This window comes from Pararge aegeria, chromosome 16 (assembly GCF_905163445.1).
Source record: "Pararge aegeria chromosome 16, ilParAegt1.1, whole genome shotgun sequence".
Lineage (NCBI taxonomy): Eukaryota > Metazoa > Arthropoda > Insecta > Lepidoptera > Nymphalidae > Pararge > Pararge aegeria.
Genome location: NC_053195.1, coordinates 5,731,069 through 5,750,356, shown reverse-complemented (window position 1 = coordinate 5,750,356; position 19,288 = coordinate 5,731,069). Strand labels below are relative to the sequence as shown.

Below are 19,288 nucleotides of genomic sequence, written 5' to 3'. Positions count from 1 at the left end.
ACAGAAATACTATATTCACAAAAATATTGCTCTACAGAAGATATAAAAACAAGTTATAAATTTCAATAGACATAGTTTAGGTGATAGTAAAAAAGTTATATTACAGGACACACAGGAGGGAGGGAATATGGCAAATATAAAATAACGTTACGTCCTTAAGTTAACGCTAGTAAAATAGACTAGTAAAGATTAAAATAATAAAGTAATATTTCATTTTCCAAGTTTATTAAGACTGAATAAAGAAATAACAATAAAGACAAAGAGACACCGGGTAAAGTCTGTGTCGCCCAGGTATATAGAATAAAGTGGTTATTGCAATTATGGTCTCGTATCTTAGTTATATTTATGACCCATTTATATTCTAAACGGTAATATTCAGTCTTTACAAGTTTATTAATATGCTAAATAACGTAGACCTATAGAGCCTTTAATACAATCACGTATAACTTGTTTAATATATTACAGTTCACTCAATACAACTTTATTTCAAAAATCTTGAATGATACATCCATACTTGACTCTAACATTAAGGGCTGTCTGGCGTTTAAAGCGATAAGACCGCCTTTGCCCATTTTTTTTTTTTGTTTGTTGTTCTTGTTTTCATCGTTTGTTTTCTCTGTATTTTGTTCAATAAACACACATTTTCACCACATTTTTACCAACTCCTTCGCTTCTCCGCCTTTCACTCAGTCTTTCTTTTCATTTATCTATCTGCCCGGGAAACGCTCTGGGAAAGGTAAACGCTAGATAGGGAAAGTGTGGGAAAAATAAGTAATTTTTCATTGACCAACCAGTTATGAGTTTATATTTCTTCTATTGAAGATTAAAATTACAGATAATAAATGACAGTAAATCATGACACATGTAAAGATAATCTAAGCTAGGTCGATCATAAACCTAGAATTGTTGTTTAATTACAATACACGTATTTACACATAGGTACATACACATACAAATTACATTTATTATTTTAGTAGTCATTTAAATAAACATGGACTGGGTTAAACCATAGACGACATTAAATAGTATAAAATAAGAAATAAAATTTTAAAAATAACTTACATAACATTATATATGCGAACGTGAGGTTGTTTGCTTTTTTGTTTCTCCTTCCTTCACGCCTTCCAACCGCCCTTCCTTCCAATCCTTTAATTCTTCTCTGAACAGAAAAATAATACTTTTATTACCAGTCCGTCCCATTTTTGTATTTAAGTGAGTTTTCTCTTTTTTTCAGATTTATCACTTGCATTTCAATATCACGCTCCATGGATTATATTCCAGGTATTTGTTTCATCTTAAAATTATTATTAAACTGGAGTGTCTGTTTGATTGTTACTTATGTTTGACGTTTCATTTCGAGAAAACGAACGGTTCTCGCGGCCAAATGTCACCAAGGGTACAATACGTATTGAGTCTAATTTATAAGCAACTCCCTAGTAATTATCAACTCTGGGATGCAAGTTATCTCCAATGCATAGTAAGAAAATTATCTTTAAGAGAACCACTAAATGAGCTGTAAGATGTACCTCTCCAATAAAATTTCAAACATATAGTTTTTTTAAGTTATCCTACATTATAAGTTCTTGGCAGTCGCAACCAAGTTTTGCTTAAAATAAATTAGACTTGTACACTACCCAGCACCCGTACGAAAAAACGGACACTATTATAAATACTAGGTAAACTCAATTTTAAGACCTTTGAATTATTTTAATGTTTATTTTATTGCAGACAAATACGACTTATTAGATGTTATACAAGAAAATACTCAGTCATTGGAAAGCACGAGCGGAAATGACAGTTACACGGCCCTCAAATTAATAAAAGCTGAACCAGCGAATGTACCTCTACACGAAGTGTTCCATACACTGGACAGCCTTAAGCCTCCATTTGAAATATATGCCTTCATAAGCCTCAACATTAGCAAAAATCCTTGCTTATTTTCAATATCTACAAATGTCGATAAGAAATTTGCACTATGTTTCGATCGATTCCACTCCAGCCAAATAAGAATAAAGTTGCTAGACACAGAATTGTTTACTAAGAAATCTTTTACGTATAAAAAATTTATAGAAGGCGAATGGGCCAAAATATTTGTACGTGTGGAAGAAAAAAAGTTAGAATTATACATTGATTGTAAGTTGATCAAAACTATTGCCGTCGAACCTGTCATCAGAGAAATAAAGTTTTCGAAGCACAGCACACTGTTGCTTGGAAGATATGAAGAGACCGATGAAGTAATATTTCAGGTAAGGACAATTTACTTCTTCCCTTTTCTATTTACATTAGTGGTTATAGTTGCGACGCTTTGTATATTGACAGTAAATTAACTGTGATGGTTCCATATCATATAAACATTCACCCAAACTGTATCCGTACAACTGTTTGTTTTAACACCTGTTTTAACCATTTTTTATTATATTATTTACCATATAATATATAAATATATACATACCATACCATATTATACTTTCATTTTTTATTAATAGAAATTGCAAATTTTTTACGTGCTTTTGATAATTTTTCCAGACGTGATTCCGAATCGAATATGCTATCGCTCGTATTTTTAGGAGCTTTATAAAGAATTAACACATTTCTGAACTTGTTGACTTGTCTAAATTTCAAGAACGACACTTTTCCCAATCTGAATAAATTCCATAAATAGGGAAACCGGCTTCTTGAGCAAATATTGTAGGCCACCATAAATTAAATACAATATGAACGAATTTGTTTATACAATATTTCACTGGCACGTGTTACAGAGGAATATAATGAACATAATAAACTCGTAATACAAAATTTAAGGGACAACATAATTATTAGTATATTAGCTTACTGAATCTATGTTTTTAAATTAATATTGTAAAGAGGATTGTCTGTATGTTTGTATGTTTATAACCGCGGTTACCAATGCACACTTGTCAGCGTGGTAGACTACGGCTTTAACCCTTCTCAATCTGAGAAGAGACCCGTACCCTGTAGAGGGCTGGTAATGGGTTGATGACGATGATAATGTTTGTAACCAAAAAAACTATGTAACTAGTGACCCGATTTTTAATCATAGTAGCTTTAATGTAGTTATTAGCCGCCCGCCCCTCCGTCCGTGTTTCAGCCAGCTATATCCCATGAATCATACTTCACGCGTTAGTACGTGGATGGCCGATTGGCGCAGAGGGCAGCGACCCTGCTTTCTGGCACAAGGCTGTGGGTTCGATTCCCACAACTGTAAAAATGTTTGTGTGATGATCCCAAATGTTTTTCAGTGTCTGGGTGTTATTTTTATTTTACTAGGATAATTTATGAATATTTTATATTAAAATGAAATGAAATTTATTGTTTTAAAATAAAACCTGTGTGTTCAGGATCCCCGCTGCCTCTGTATATATTAATCTATCTTAACAAAGAAAACAATATCACACTAAGTTAACAATATTATTCATATAAAATATTCAATTACCTTAGTACCCCAAATCACAAGCTACTCTTACTTTGGGGATAAATGGCGATATGTGTATTGTCGAAATACATTTATCATCATAGTTATTATTTTTAAATAAAAACGGGCCCCCATACAAGAATGGTCCTTGTTTTAATTTCTTGCTAAATCTGAATAATAAGAATACTGTCGTATGTATAATTTTATATTCCACCTTGGAACGGAACCCTTTATGTGCATGTCAAATTTGCAATAAGCCAGTATTATTAAAATCTAAATGAAAACCGAATATAGTTTCAAATAAGAGCACTATGAACTGGCAGAAATTCATTATGAAATTTCGAATGGGAATGAGACAAAGTTTGTGCTGGTAATTAATGAGTTGTATGTACAGTGAGTGTATGAACTTTTGTCCATTAGCGCATTAGGATTTAAGCATTGGACATTATCTTTAAATCCTGAAATTGAATTTAAGCAGAATGCTTGAACAATTTTTAATTTTATCGTTCATCACTTCAGCCGATTGAGGTCCACAGCTGGACAAACTCGTAGGTCTTTTGTAGAGAGTTCCAAAATCTAAGGTCCTGGGCCGCTTGTTTCCAGCAGCTCCCAGCGACTCGTTTGATGTCGTCTGCGTTTACCTGTGCGGGGTCGCCATTCGCCATTCCAATACCTTGGAACCCCAACGTCCATCGGTTCTCGGAGCTATGTGCCCCGCCCATTTCCACTTCCTAGGTATATGTACTTGTCTACAATTTCGAGTGCAGAGCTCCAATTATTACTGGGTGGAGCGGAACATGAGCGTTAGACATAATTTTCGTCTTGCTCATGTTCATACGTAGGCCCACCTGTTGAGAAACTCTGCTGAGGTCATTGAGCATTTTATTGTTATCAACCCATTATTTGTCCACTACAGGGCACAGGTGTCGTTTCAGCTTCGAATTACAAGATAGGTGGCATACAGCTGGTAGATCGCAAAATTTCTAGTACCTATTTTCCTATTCAACTGATGTTCAGTGCATTTAGCATTAATAAAACTTAAATTTTAATATAATGGTATATAATCACCCAGTGGAGATGACATTATTGATATAAGGATACCCAATTAAGAAAATTACATTAAATATTAGGAATGGTTGGTTCGCATTTCACTTTAAATTGCAAATTGTATTTGACGGCCGACTGGCCCAGTGGGCAGCGACCCTGCTTTCTGAGTCCAAGGCCGTGGGCTCGATTCCCACAACTGGACAATGCTTTTGTGATGAACATGAATGTTTTTCAGTGTCTGGGTATTTATCTATATATTATAAGTATTTATATGTATTATATTCATAAAAATATTCATCAGCTATCTTAGTACCCATAACACAAGCTACGCTTACTTTGGGGCTAGATGGCGATGTGTGTATTGTCGTAGTATATTTAATTATAATTAATATATTAGAAATGGTTCTAATTTCGATTAAATTAAATTAACAAAAGAAACTTTTACCAACAAATCCGTTTTTTTTTAAATAGTTGTAGGATTAAAAAGCAGACTACTTCACCCTTCTTACTGTCTATGACTCGGTATTGCTGAGTAAAATCCATTTTATCGGTTGTACAAAGGTCTCGAATAAGGTGGCTTGTATTATGAGCTCTCATTATTTTATTTGTATTCAAAATAAGGGTAATTATGGCAACTTTAAAAATGCTCTAAATTATTAAAAAATAGAACGGATTTTTTAATTATTATTTTATAAATACATCTGACTTCAATTTTCATGATTAGGTCTTACCCAATTGTTCCACATAGGAGAGTACCTTTATGAGTAGTTTTATAACTTACGAACGACTAAAAGCGTCGTTGTCTCTTATTAATTTATGAGTCATAAAATAAATATAATTTAGAGTTTTATTAACTTGGTTAATTTACTAACTCATGAATATTCGTTGCATGAAAATCGTTGTTACAGTAAATTTAAAATATGGGTAAATAATTAACCTTTTGACAATTATAAATTAATATTTTTATAATTTTTATTAGTGTTTTTACCTTACCTACCTGCGGTTCTCCAACCGTCGATGCCGAAATTAGTATATGCCTTTCACGGTAGCGTCATCTAGTAGATCGAAACTTTAACGTTTCTTCTAGATAAGGTATTTTTTCGTTTTGTATTAAACTTTTTAATTAGTTCCCAGACAATAATTTTGTATTTCTAAGCACAAATTTGTCACCGATAAAAAAAGCTGTCTTAATTGAACCGCATGCCCTATTTCCATTTTCCAGATTCGTCCGTATGTTTATGCGGTCTGTCTATTTAGATAGACTTCCGTTATTAAAGTTAATACATACTTATTTACTTACCACAGAAATTGTGACGTGTTTATTTATTTTCATAACTCAGTCCAGACTTCAAAAGCGTTCAATTTTTCTTGCACCATAAATCTATATTTTATAACGGGTGACACAAAATGAGGTCACGCTCGGACATACGAGACCAGAATCATAATATAAATCTGGAATCAGTGGTTCCCAACCTTTAGAAAATATATAGCTTTAAGTAAGTTAAGATAGATAGTAAGGATATTTTCTTTCAAAGCTATCATATAAAACTCATTTCCATTCAATTGATTTCTATATTTTATTTAATTATCAGTTAAGCAGAAAATGCTGTTTTTGCCATTATAAAGAAAAACGTAAGAAAGCAAAGCAATTGCTGCAATTTAGGACTATACATTTTTTACATAAAAAGAAAAAAGATTCAAATGCGTCTTAACAGTTTCTATTCCATTTTATAAGTTCTTGGATTTCTTATGCAAATTCGTATTTGTTTGTTTTGTTAAGACGAGTTCCTGTATTGAATATTCTGGAATTTCAATTCATCAGCCAACATTTGCATCTGTACCAAAACATAAAATGTATTTATGACATTTTATGTTTTGGTACAGATATTCATGAAAAATAGCAACCATTTGAAAATTTCTTTTATCGCACACATACAACATTATGATGTTGTTGTTGTACTAGGAAAAAAGAACTAAGAGTTTTAACTATTCTCGAACCTCCACTTGGGCTTCAAAGATTCTATCAGTTACTTAAGGTACGGGCTCGACAACGCTAGTTTCCTTACGATAGTACTGTGAATTTCTTTAAAAAAAAATTAAGTATTGTCTATTGTACAGAAATATGCTATACTGGGTTTATAATATCATAAATAGCCAGATGATAATTTTGCGAGTATATAAGATAGTACCTAAACGACTTTTAGAGAAAATCAGAATCAGGTCGCGATATTTCTTCCAACAATCACTGAACGCGAGACGTGCATCTTGAACTCAAAGCGGCACAGATTGTATGTAATATTGTTCCGTTCAAAGCACAACCACAAATAAGAAAAGTATCTCTATTGTATTTTCTGTGAGAAGTTTGTGTAAAATGAAATTGGACTGTATATTAAAGTATCGTTATGATAATTTTGTGGTTTCATATTAATAATTACTAATGTTTTTTATTATAATGTAAAAAGAAAAATGAATATGTCTAGGTATTGAAATATTCACAAACAGAATTACCTACTTTGTTTCCATACTTTACGTTCCGTATCTCGTCTTTTAAGGAAAGACAAACAAGTATATATATATCCTTTTATACTGAGAATGAGTGATGCGTAGCACAAAAAAATGTATAGGTAGGTTATCAACATTACCAGTATGTGAGGAACTAGCTAGTACTAAAATAATACTCATCAATACTGCTCAATGTCACTGATGTGAAACCTACGTTCCCACCTGATTTCTCGGAAAGTGCGCTAATGATTTAGATGAACTTATTGATTTGGATTATGTTCTCCTTTTCTCATTTATCTTGTTATATGAATGAAAAAGAAAAGTAAGGCACCAACTAAACCTTGTCCCTCCCGGTATAATAAACAATACTTAACACAGACTCATAAATAAATTGTACTTACTAACGTTCGATGTGAATTTAATGAAAGAATAGTTTCACTCATTTAAAATGTATTACCTACTTTACTTCTCGTATTTTTAAAATGCACAAGCCCATTGGTAGTAAAACCAACATCGTTAGAACATGCGCTAAAATTATTTGCTCATAAAACTATATTTCTAGGACTAGGAAGCATAATTTTAGCTCACACTTTCAGTTCTACATACGGGTTTTGAATTTGAATAAACTTACATATTACTAAAATGTAATTTTAACATACTTTACTACGAGTATATTATAAAGCTTTTACCATCTAGGCTCCGCGATTTTTTACTTCACAGTTCACACCACTATTTAAGAAAGATATTATGTCAAGATTTTTCGAGCTTTATAGTCTAATTTTTGTCAGAGTTTATGAGCTCCTCTGATAAGCTAAAATTAAGTGACTTCGATTTTAGCCAATGATTAAGATCCAACTAAATCCTAAACCTCAGACTTAGCACATTACACCGATGTCAAAGTTCTCCAAGCGCTATCTAGTGCTACCCTTTGCGTTGGTTTCTTGTATTGCAATAATTTGCTACAAAACAAATTCATTTAAACCTTGCTTCTCAAGTAAGTAACGAAAGAAAAAAAGTAGAACAATTGTAAAATAATAGAAACAAATTGTGTTCAAGCTCTTGAAACACATAAGTCAAACTTAAACTGCGATTAGCGACACAAATGAATACGTTGTAAATCGTAGCAAGTGCTGCCAGTTTTGTTTTAACAAATATCGCAGTGGCACGTGTTACACAGCGAAACTGTGTATAATGAACTCGTAATGCCTGATTTAGTGAAAACTGTAGCGATTTTGGAATTGTGTTTTGCGGTCAGTTTTCTACTTTTGAATATGGGGCGTGGTTTGCCAATATATTTTGTGTTACCAAAAAATAGTACCATTTGGTTCAGATTTTATTTACCTATTTTATAAGGTACATAATTATTGTTTGCTTGCTTTAAGTGTCCTTTTAGTTTCGTCCAATTAATTAATTTTGGGAACGTTTTAATCTATTTCTTGTATACCGGTTTTACATGGGGTCAAACGAATTCCCCATCGGCAGACTCCTAATAACATCGCTAAGTTCAAGATCGAAAACCAGCAGTCAATCAACCCGTCAACAAATGCATAAGGAAACTTCTTTCTTACCTATTTATAGATTTGGGTCCTTGAATTTGCATCGAATTAATTAATAACGTTGAATATTATTAATAGCGTTCTCTAAACTCACTTTTACCTAGAAGAAAATATATCTGTTTTCATTCCCTGCGTGAAATTTAATTTAAGCCAAAACATAACAGCTCGCAACTAGGCCCCATACATACCAACTAAAAAATAAAACCACTAAACCGTATTTCTTGCACCACTAACTCGCTTTGAAATATGAGAGACGTGCAAGATTATGATAAGGCATTTAACTCAGTAAATCATAGGATTTCTCGCCCGAGGACCGAGGGAAATTTAAGGTGAATTTCTAGACGCGGGCAGACATCTTGGACTATTTGTACTTAAAGTCTGTTTTAGTTAGTATGTAACAATAAATTAATCGTATCTGAAGGATATGGATTGAATGATGGAAGCGCTGATAGCATAGTGGTTAGGACTTTTTGAGTCTCTTTAAGGACTGTGTTCGATGCCTGGCACTAACTTTAAGGAGTAATTTAAACTATAATAAATGTTAATAAATTTTACTAGTAGTAACTATTAGTACTTTTAGCACTTATGTGCGTTTTACGCAATTAAATATCACCCGCTTTAACGATGAAAGAAAAAATCGTGAGGAAACTTTCATTATCTTTCATAATCTTATTCCGTGAGGCTGCTAGTGCCGTGAAATGTACTACATAAACTAGGTTGTATAGGATTAAAAACATTCTGTTTTTCTTGTCCAAAAGAAAATTTTGCTGATAGAACCTCAGCAGATATTTTTACTGCAGACTAATTACTTACGGTCGTCCGTTAAGAAAATTTGGTTTTTTTAAAGTTACTTTATGGTTTGATAAGATAAACTTTGTTTGGGGCTCTATAATTTAGGTGTGAAATTTCAGCTAAAATACCATGTGGTATTTGGTGGTAATATTTAATTATGTTATTTCTTTTACGATCTGACTACCAACCAGGGCCATGACATTGAAGAAGTTCACGAATTCAGTAAGAACGTTTACCAGTATAACGCCAATGGACCTCTTACAATAAAAGTACGTTCTTAGTTAAGTAAAAAGCATATTACTTAGCGAAACACCGCTTTTCAGTTTATCACTGTTCTAAACAGTGAAAAATCTTAATTAAACCCCGTTAGTACACCTAAAGAAAATTTTCTCTTCATAAAGTTAATAATCTCCGCAAAGCTTAGAAACACTTTTTAATTAAAGAGAGCACTTTCAATATTACTTACCATATACTTAACTTTACTCGTATTAAGACTATATACAATCAGAAACAGGGTGAAAATTCTTTTGTACTATTTGTTATTTTATTTATTTATTATTTTATTAAGGAATTTCACGTTTTATTTGTTTCCACAATTGTTTTAAACATAACCAAAAAAAAAATAGAATTAATTGACGAACCAAGCTGAAGGCTCACCTGATGTTAAGTGGAAAACCATCGTCTATAAACAGAGCAATACTTGACAGAGCATGCAAGGAGGACGTTCTGCAACATGTCGCTCTGTGTCCATCAATTTGAGGCATAGGTATTAAGCCTCATGTGACTGTAATTACTTTTACTTTTTAATGCGAGCGCTATGAGCAGGAGGACCCGGGTTCGATTCTAGGGGCAATTTGGAATTTTACAGGCCTGGTCTGGTTGGCCATGGCTAGTTACCACCTTACCGACAAAGACCTGCCGCCAATCGATTTAGTAACCGGTGTAGTGTCCCGTAGAAACCGATACCATCTTAGACTGCATTATCACTTACCACCAGGTGAGATTGCAGTCAAAGGCTTACTTGTGGCGGAATAAAAAAAAACAATAATTTTGATGGATTCTAACACTTGATTCTGTTGTTCTGTTTCGTATTCATTAAGAACATTAAATAATCCCGAAATGCTCGAAATCCACGCAAAGCGACTATAACTCGTCAGTTCATTTGTGTGATTACCGCAGTAACTTGCTCGCAACACTAAACACATTAGCGACAACTCACTTAATAGTTCCGCTGAAATTTGAATCATAACAGGCCCCTTATTCGCTATGACATTTGGAACAAAACCATGTGTATAACACGCTTTTGATGAATTTAGGCAGGTAGGTAGGTACATTTAAGATTAGAAATTCGCTTTTTAAATTTTTAATGACGTAAATTATAAATTAAGAATTAAGAAAACCATCAACTTTCAACCTTATTCTACTAATAAAGAATGAGGGAGATGGGAAAATCACTAATTTGCGGTAGCGGCCATCTTGAATTTTAAATTTTTCGTAGTGTCTAGTATTTTACTGGCCATGCCTATTCAGTTCATACCCATATTGTGGGAGTTGTGAAAACTGAAATTATATAATCTGCCATTTTGTGGCGGCGCGGCGACGATCTTGAACCGATAGCTAATATCACACTACACTTTCGACTAATTCATAAAAACAAAATCAAAATCAGTTTATCCGTTCGAAAAATACAATGCCACTGATACACATACACACTCACACACCCACACCTACACACAAACATACGCGCGCGCACACACACCCACAAACACACACACACGAACATACACTAACTCGCATGAATTGACTATAACAGTAGTAGAGAACTACATCAAGAAAATATTTATAGAAATTAAAATAAATGTACAATTTTATCGCTCGTGGTTGAGAAAACAAAATAATTAATTAGAGAGTCAATTATATACTCGGAAAGTATTAAGTTTATAACATGGTTGCAATAATAACAAATAGACAGTAGGATTAACAAGCAAAAAAGAGGCAGATTACGAAAGGAAGAAATTATTGTCTATAGAAATACAGTTCCTGTCTGTGCCATAGACAAAGCATCATAGAGGGTTCATAGTTGTGTTCAATTACATCAATAACAATTGTATATAATTAATTTGTTTTAAATGAAAAAAGAAAACCCTTTAGTACGTCTGTACATCGCAAAGTATAATAGGTTACTAGTAAGACCATTATTTCCATTTGTTTTTAGGCTCTAAGTAAAATGGCACTCAAAAGAGCACTCAAATATACTAAATCAAAGACTGATTTACGATAAAAATGTTGGAAGAAACGGCATAAAAGAAAAATAAGAGGAGCTATGTAGATACAAAACCGTGACTAAACGCGAAATAGGCTTAAGATTACGAAAGAAATGTTCGCAAAAAAGTAGACAAACCTCTTTGCCAAAGAGATTCCAAGAAAAGATCTAGATTCTTTTTAAAGGCTTCGCTAAAGCGCGTTGTCGTGTTATTTCGTGCGTGATAGTTAAGGCTTAAAAGCTGAAAAAATTATGTTGCATAAACAAAGAGGTTTTTAAAAGGACCTACTTACTGTAAACTCAAAAATAGCCAAAGGTTATGATAAAAAAATGGCTAGTATTAAACAAATGTTTTACCTACGTACGAATTACTACAATAAACAAAATGAAATCATGTTCACACTATAGTAACATATTAGATCAATGAAATCAATCATAACAAAACAAATATTTTCGACATTTCTGTTGATTTTAGACAGAAGAAAAGGCGCAGACAACTTCAACTTCAAATTTGTTAAAGATGGTTTAATCAGTGAGACGGCATTATGTAAATCGATGAAGTAATATTTGGCTCTGATCTATAACTTAAATTGGAATGTTAAAAAAATTCATAGAACATATTATGTTGCACTGAAAATATCGTCCACAATTGAGTACAAAAAGACGGTAAGAAAAGGTGCTATACAAATTTTTAAGGTTTTCTTACTAGGCGATAACGTGAGGGTGAAACTAAAGAAACTGTACACTGATAGTTCTAATATTAGATGCTATGCTATATCTATTTACACTATACCACAATATATGTACCAATGTACGTTTAAACTTAATTCGCCTAATTCGCCTGAGGATACGAATAATGTTTAATTATGTACTTTGTAAGTTATGGAGTTCCGTAAATGAATGTCTGCTTGCGTCTCATATTAAGTATAATTTACCAAACACAGAGAAACTAGTTCTTACACAAAAGTTAATAAAAAAAGTACAATATTACGTTGTAAGTAGTAAGATTTAGATCATATATTTTATTTAGTTTATAAATTTTTATACGATTAATGTTAGTTATCTGGGCTTAAATCGGCTTATAATCAAAACGTTACCATCAAGTCATAGACCAGCTAATTTAAAGTTGACCTACGAGATGTGTTGTGTGAATAACGAAATCAGAAATAAGGAGACCTGTAGAAGAACCAGACAGAGCCTTTAGTGTAACTTAAAAATTAAATAAACTTACCTGTGGAGTAACGTAAATGTGTCAAGTTTGTATGAAGTTGTCAAACTTTGACATTAAATCCTCCATTTAAAATAACAGATTTACACTAGCGTCACGTTGTATGCATATGACGCGAGTTTTCATGAAAACTTACACTAAATTTATATGGGTACTAGTTATAAACGTAAACTTGCTTCACGATTAGCCTGGATTTGTTAACTGATTGTATGCATTAAAAACATTTTTGTTTCTTTGTATTATTAACAATCACTGGACTACAGGCTTAGCGAAGCGGGTGCTATCCTGCGAAATATGAATCTCGTATCTATGTGTAACGCCTAATTTGAAAGTAAGCCCGTAAATTTTCGGAAAGTTCCGCAAGATGTGAGGCCATATTTTATAGAGAATGTGCTGAATGACTAGGTGATGCTTGAAAGCTTTGAGTCGGTTACAGATTTTTTTTAAAATATCATTGATTTTCATTGACTAACATTAACTTTACTATTATATTATATTATATTATGAATAGTTTTTCTATTCATTGTGTCAATAAACTCGTCCAATGGCTCGACAGATTCAATATATTTATTGTGTGTTTTTGAATGGGATTTTCCTTGGTTGACTTAGATTCACATTTGGACAAGAAAGAAGACGCTGAAATCGGAACCCGGGCCTTTTTGTTTTCATAGCAAGACAACTTCCATCGCTTTCTATGAAATCTGCATCTATAATAAAAATATTTATTGTAAAACTGTAACGGGTCATCAAAGATATTTCTAATTTTTTTTTTGCGTGCTTTCGAATATATTCGAAACTGTCAACATTTTTGTCAGTCTGTCTCACTGTAACAAGTATAGTTTTTATCCAGAAATTTAGCACCGTCCTTCTGGGAGAGGGGCTAAAAGTGTTTGACGATTTTACAAAATAACTCGTTAAATGTGTTTATTTCTACCAAAATTTTGTGTAGATCTGATGAATGTGATTAGTAAAATAGGACAGTACTCTCGTGAGAAAACCCCTCACTGAAACACCTCACCGGCTTTGCGATACTAAATACAAAAAAAAATTGACAGATTTATAAGAACTTTTTTATCAGTCCAAGTCCTGCTGCTGCAAATGTTAGAAATTTTCTTGGTTCACATTCAGCATATGAATCCATATGTTATCGATTCTTCCTTTAACAATTATTTATTACGATTTCCTTTGTTTGTGATGGGAGCTGGTACTTTTGGATACCTCTCTCATCTTCAAAAATTCCAAAAAACGGGCTCAAATCCATTTTCTTGAGACAACCTTGCTTACCCAGCGCTGTCGACTAACAAGACGACTATAATGTCACGCATTATTTGCAGTCGTTTATTATTGGAAATTTAAAATATCTTAAGTAAGGCGAGGCGGGACTGGGTCCCCGGGACGGTCATCTGCGATTGGCAATATTAACGTGAATGAAAGTTTCAATAGCCCCACACCTCAGTCGTTTGTTAAAATATGTTAAAAGAAGTTGCATCGCTATCTTTTATTCATGTAGTTACTCAATATAATCGGATTGTATATTAGGCCTATATGATATATATAGCTGCGTCCCGTAATTTCCGGAGCCGTAGGGCACAATATAATAATAATAATAGCAGTAAAATATTATGATCTAAATTAGGGCGAGCACTTGAAGAGGTTGAGTAGTTGAGAGTGTTGAGTATATAAGCAATTTATTTAAACAAGTAAGAAGCATCTACAGAGATATATTATATTCTGATTGTTTATATTAGAAAAGACTGTATACCTCTTGTTATTACAATCAGGTAGGTAATATTTGTAAAAGTGTTCTCATGGTTGAATAGTAATGGCAGATCTAAGAATCGTTACTTACTATTGAACATTTTCACTTACGCTTTGAGGAAACAATAAAATAACATTTTTTTCGTTTAGCTAGTTAGCGTTTTCTAATTTATTTATTTTTTCATTACTTTTACTATTTGACAAACAATTTTAATAGAAGAGTTAGGTTGTAATCTTTGTGGAAAGTGATCAACTATGACAAAGAACCAGTAAGGTTCTAAAAGACAAACAAACCATGACTATAGTAACTTACGTATACACACCAGATGAGTCAGATTGTCAATTTACTCAAATTGTGGCTTCATAAATTATTGTAATTTAGGTTGCTAGTAAAAGTTTTCAATCCTACAAAATGAGTCGTTAAAATTCGCACCGCTGCAAGGCGGAATTAAAATCGCAACACTTAGAGGTATTCAGCTGTCGAGTCGCGTGATGTATTCCCGGAATATATGGGCTTACTTTTTGCAAAAGTTTGGAGTAGGGAAATTTACGGTCTCACTCACAAATTAGGCCGCGCATTCGAGATGGGTACGAATTTTGGAGGAAACGAGCAGTGCGGATGGGTCGTTGTCCAGCCCCTCTGCAGTTATAAAAGACTTTTATATTTAAAAAAAAAAACTTCATATGGCGCACTCCCAAATAGTGAGGCCGGTTTTTGCTGTATCGTCAATATTTTTCTCGTTGTGTTTACTATGAAACTGGTATGAGCAAAATGTTTTCAATGCAAATATATAATACCCACGACATCTTCCGCGTTTTTAAGGTTATAAAGTTCGTAATTTTCCCGGTATTTATATGTACGTCTTTAGGATGCAAGCTATCTCTTCGCTTCGCGTAAATCGGTTTAGCTGGTAAGTTTCTTTAAATCTTCCGGGAATGTTACCTCGGAAAAAAGTAATGTCCATCAAGTCATATGGCTATTTCTTTGATAAACTTTGTCAAGTTCGTTGTCTATGATTGGCCCAAACACAACAAACAAAAAGACAAACAAAGATAATATAATATAATATTTCCATTGGTAATCATTCCGAAATGTAAAGTATCATGTTATGAAGCGCTAAAATGAAACTCCAATAAAATTAAAAGCCTTCAAAAATTTAAATAACATCTTTCTTACAGCTGAAATGCGGATGATGTATTCATTACAGCACGTCTTGTGTAACTACCCAATTTTTCCTTGGAATACATTTCAACCTGCTTACCTCGAAAGCGTCTGTAATAAAACTCGATTTTGAGCCACTTCGCAAGATAAAAGTGGCTGTACACGGTGAAATTATTTTATGATACGAACATCTTGGTATTCCATAATGTATTTATGACAGTTTTAGAGATAAACTTCTGTATTTGCATATGTCTTCTTGTTTTTATGATTTTTTCCTAAAATGGAACGGAGTAGGAAAATATCTTTTCGGTGTTGTGTTTTATTGGAAAATGATCACTAATATGCTTGTGACCAAGTTCGGTCATACATGTAGTACTGGACATATTATGATATACTTTTTTATGATTGCTCTACTATTCCACTTGACTACTTTATCTCATCACCATCATCATCATCATCGGTATCATCATCATCATCAATCCATAACCAGCCTAATACAGGGCACGGGTCTCCTTTCATAACGAGAAGGATTTAAGGCACTAGTCCACCACGCTGGCAAAGTGCGAATTGGTAGACTTCACAAGCCGTTTTTTTTTCCACAATCGACACATCGCCATCCAGCCCCAAAGTAAGCGTAGATGAGTATTTTATTAATAATAGTATTTATGTATTTACTTAAAATGTACAGATAAACACCAAGACAATGAGAAACATTCATGTTCATCACACAAACATTTACCAGTTGTGGAAACCTACAGCGTCAGACTTAGAAAACAGGGTCGCTGCCCACTGCGACAATCAACCGTCAAAGCTTGAGAACATTGAGAACTTGAGAACATGCACATAGCTCCGAAATATTATAGGTGCGTGCCTATAAAGAGAAGCCGAAGCCTTACCCACTAGGCTATTGCCACTTTTGTCTTTCTGCATTATTTGTTAGTTTGTAAATGCAGACATTCTTTATACAGCATCGCCACGTTATAAAAAAGCTCTGTAGGTTTCTTACTAAGGTCAGTAAGGATCCTTTCCTCGCCCCGCACTTTCCGCACAATTGCTCTGTCCAGACAGCTTCCTTAAACCTCTGTATTACGATCCTTATTCTGTAGTTGTAGGCTTTCAGTGGTAATGATACTAATTGCATATGGTTGTGATATTTTTTTTATTAAAAATCTTCATTAATGCCTTTTTTACAACAAATATTACATACCAACTAGTTCAAATCAAATCTAAGGTTTAAAAACGAGAGGGGTTCTACAAAAGTTGGTTTTCGGCGTGAGTATCTTACTTTTTTCATTATACTCTTGCAGTTATAATGATATCATATTAACTCGTTGTCAACACATTTCTTAAGTCGTTTAATTTATAGATGTAAAATTGCATAATTCAATTATATTCCGATTTAGGATCCTTAACCTTTTTCCGCGTACCGAATAAGATAATATTAGCTTTTATGGTATCAGCATACATATTTAAAGTGTCTAAAATCTGTCCGTGCATTTTTCCGGGATAAATATTATTTATGGGCCCGAGAGTGACACAGGCTAATGCTTATGTCACTCCAGCCCATAAAATATACGCCCAAAATATTTCGGAAATGTGTTGCTCTGTAATGTGTCAAGAACAAATCAAGAAGCATACTCTCGCAATTATAATATTAAGTAAGCATAACAAACACCTACCTTTATTTCGGCCTAACATAATATGCGTAGCATTCAGGCAAACAGCATGGACTCGTGCAGACATTGCGTTTCATATACCAAATGTATCTGCTTTCAAATTCTATAAATAATATAGCACTCGAGCACATTCAAGACCTCCATTACCTTATCTTCCTTATTCCAGCCCATCCACACGGTAGGTTATTTCTAACCAATATATTTTTTTCCAAAAATGCGTGCAGTCAGAAAACCTTCGTCAGCAATATATATTTAACACTCCGAACCACCCACATGGAGTAACGCAAACGTAACGCTTTCTTCTTATGTGCAGATTACATCCGATTAACTCAAACGGCAAGCTGCTAAGGATCTTCGTTTCAAAAAAGTATAGAGTGTGTATATACACAAAATTTTTGCTATTTGCGTGTTTTCTTTCGTTGCGTTGTTTTTATTGGGGGTTTTCTCAAATAAGTAGTACTTATTTTTAATAAGCTGTTAGTTTTACGGCGGTATAGAGAAACGGATTAACATGATATTAGATAGAAATAATTTAGGTTCGGAGTTAATAGAATCAATGTAATCCGAGAAATTTAGATGAAACAGTGAAGTCAAGATAGACATCGTTATCGACATATCTTCAATATGATGATTTTGTATTAGATTGATTATTATTTCTACCGGAGACCAAAATATGGTATACACAAATAGTAAGTAAAACTCCTTTAAGGTTTTGGAAGCTGTGTATGAGTATTTTTAACAACCATACATAAAGTTGTATTATGTACAAGTGTGTAAATGTATGGTTATGTAGATAAATGTATATATTAATGTACTTTACTTATATTAAAGATTTCATCATTAGTGCGGATTTCTAACACGTAAAATTTTAGCATTAGATTTATCTCATCCGAATATCAGAAGTGTGAATCAATTTCAGAAATGAGATCTTATAAATATATTTCCCGTATACGCCTGACACAAAACAATAATAAGCAGACCTTTATTTAGTCAAGAAAATAGCCGATCGGGTCTGCAATAGGTATCAAAATTGAATCTTCTCTGACAGATATTTTTACCACGCCCGGATATTAAATCCCGGTAATATTTTATGTCCCCTGCGTAACACATAAAAGTTATGTTCCATCTTGGTTACACATGACACCCTGCTTTATATTTATTTATTTCATCTGCGCAACAATAAGAGAATATTCTTAATGATAGTCATAATGAAACAGTCAACTCCTACAGTTATTTTACGTGTTTATTTCATAAAACTCAAGTATTTATTTCAGCGTTCTGCTGTTAATATTGTGGATATTTGCTGTAGGTATAGGTTCTACGGTAGGAACTTGATACAGTAGTTTTTATTCAACAATTGGGATTCAATAATAGCCTTTAAAAGTACACTGCTTGTCTAAAGGCCTCTAATATACCCAAAAGGATTTACACATAATCATCCCGCTGGGCAGGCAGGATGATGATCGCTGTAGATCGTAATAGAAGCACAGAGGACACATCTGCATATTCTCCGTTATGCTCCCTTAGTAGCCTCGTAAGGCAGCAGCGGAAAGATGAAGGGTGTGGACAACTGCATTCTAATCGGCCACCTCAACGCGGCACTGAAATAATTTTCACTGAGTTATTTAAAAGATAAATATATGTTTTTAATGTTTATTTATATATTTATTTATTAAGAGCACTAACAACATGCATATTACACGTTTTTTAAACATAGCACACACACGAAAACGTGAACTGATATGCACGTCAATGACAAGTGCACATAGCATTGACAAATCGTCATGTAAACTTAATCTGACAAAAAAATTAACACAAAATTTAACTCACCGATAAGTGTTCGGTGAGTTTTTTTCTAAAAGCTGGATATG

At 33.4% G+C, this 19,288-nt stretch overlaps 1 protein-coding gene across 5 annotated transcripts in view; it reads left to right on the top strand.

The window, feature by feature from the left end:
• Positions 1-19,288, top strand: part of LOC120630308 (collagen alpha-1(IX) chain-like) — a 93,476-nt gene that overhangs the window by 54,202 nt on the left and 19,986 nt on the right. For all 5 annotated transcript variants that reach the window (XM_039899494.1, XM_039899495.1, XM_039899492.1 and 2 more), the window contains exons 2-3: positions 1,235-1,281; positions 1,729-2,246. In XM_039899494.1, the coding sequence (XP_039755428.1) occupies positions 1,235-1,281; positions 1,729-2,246 (565 nt within the window). The remainder of the gene's footprint in view (positions 1-1,234; positions 1,282-1,728; positions 2,247-19,288) is intronic.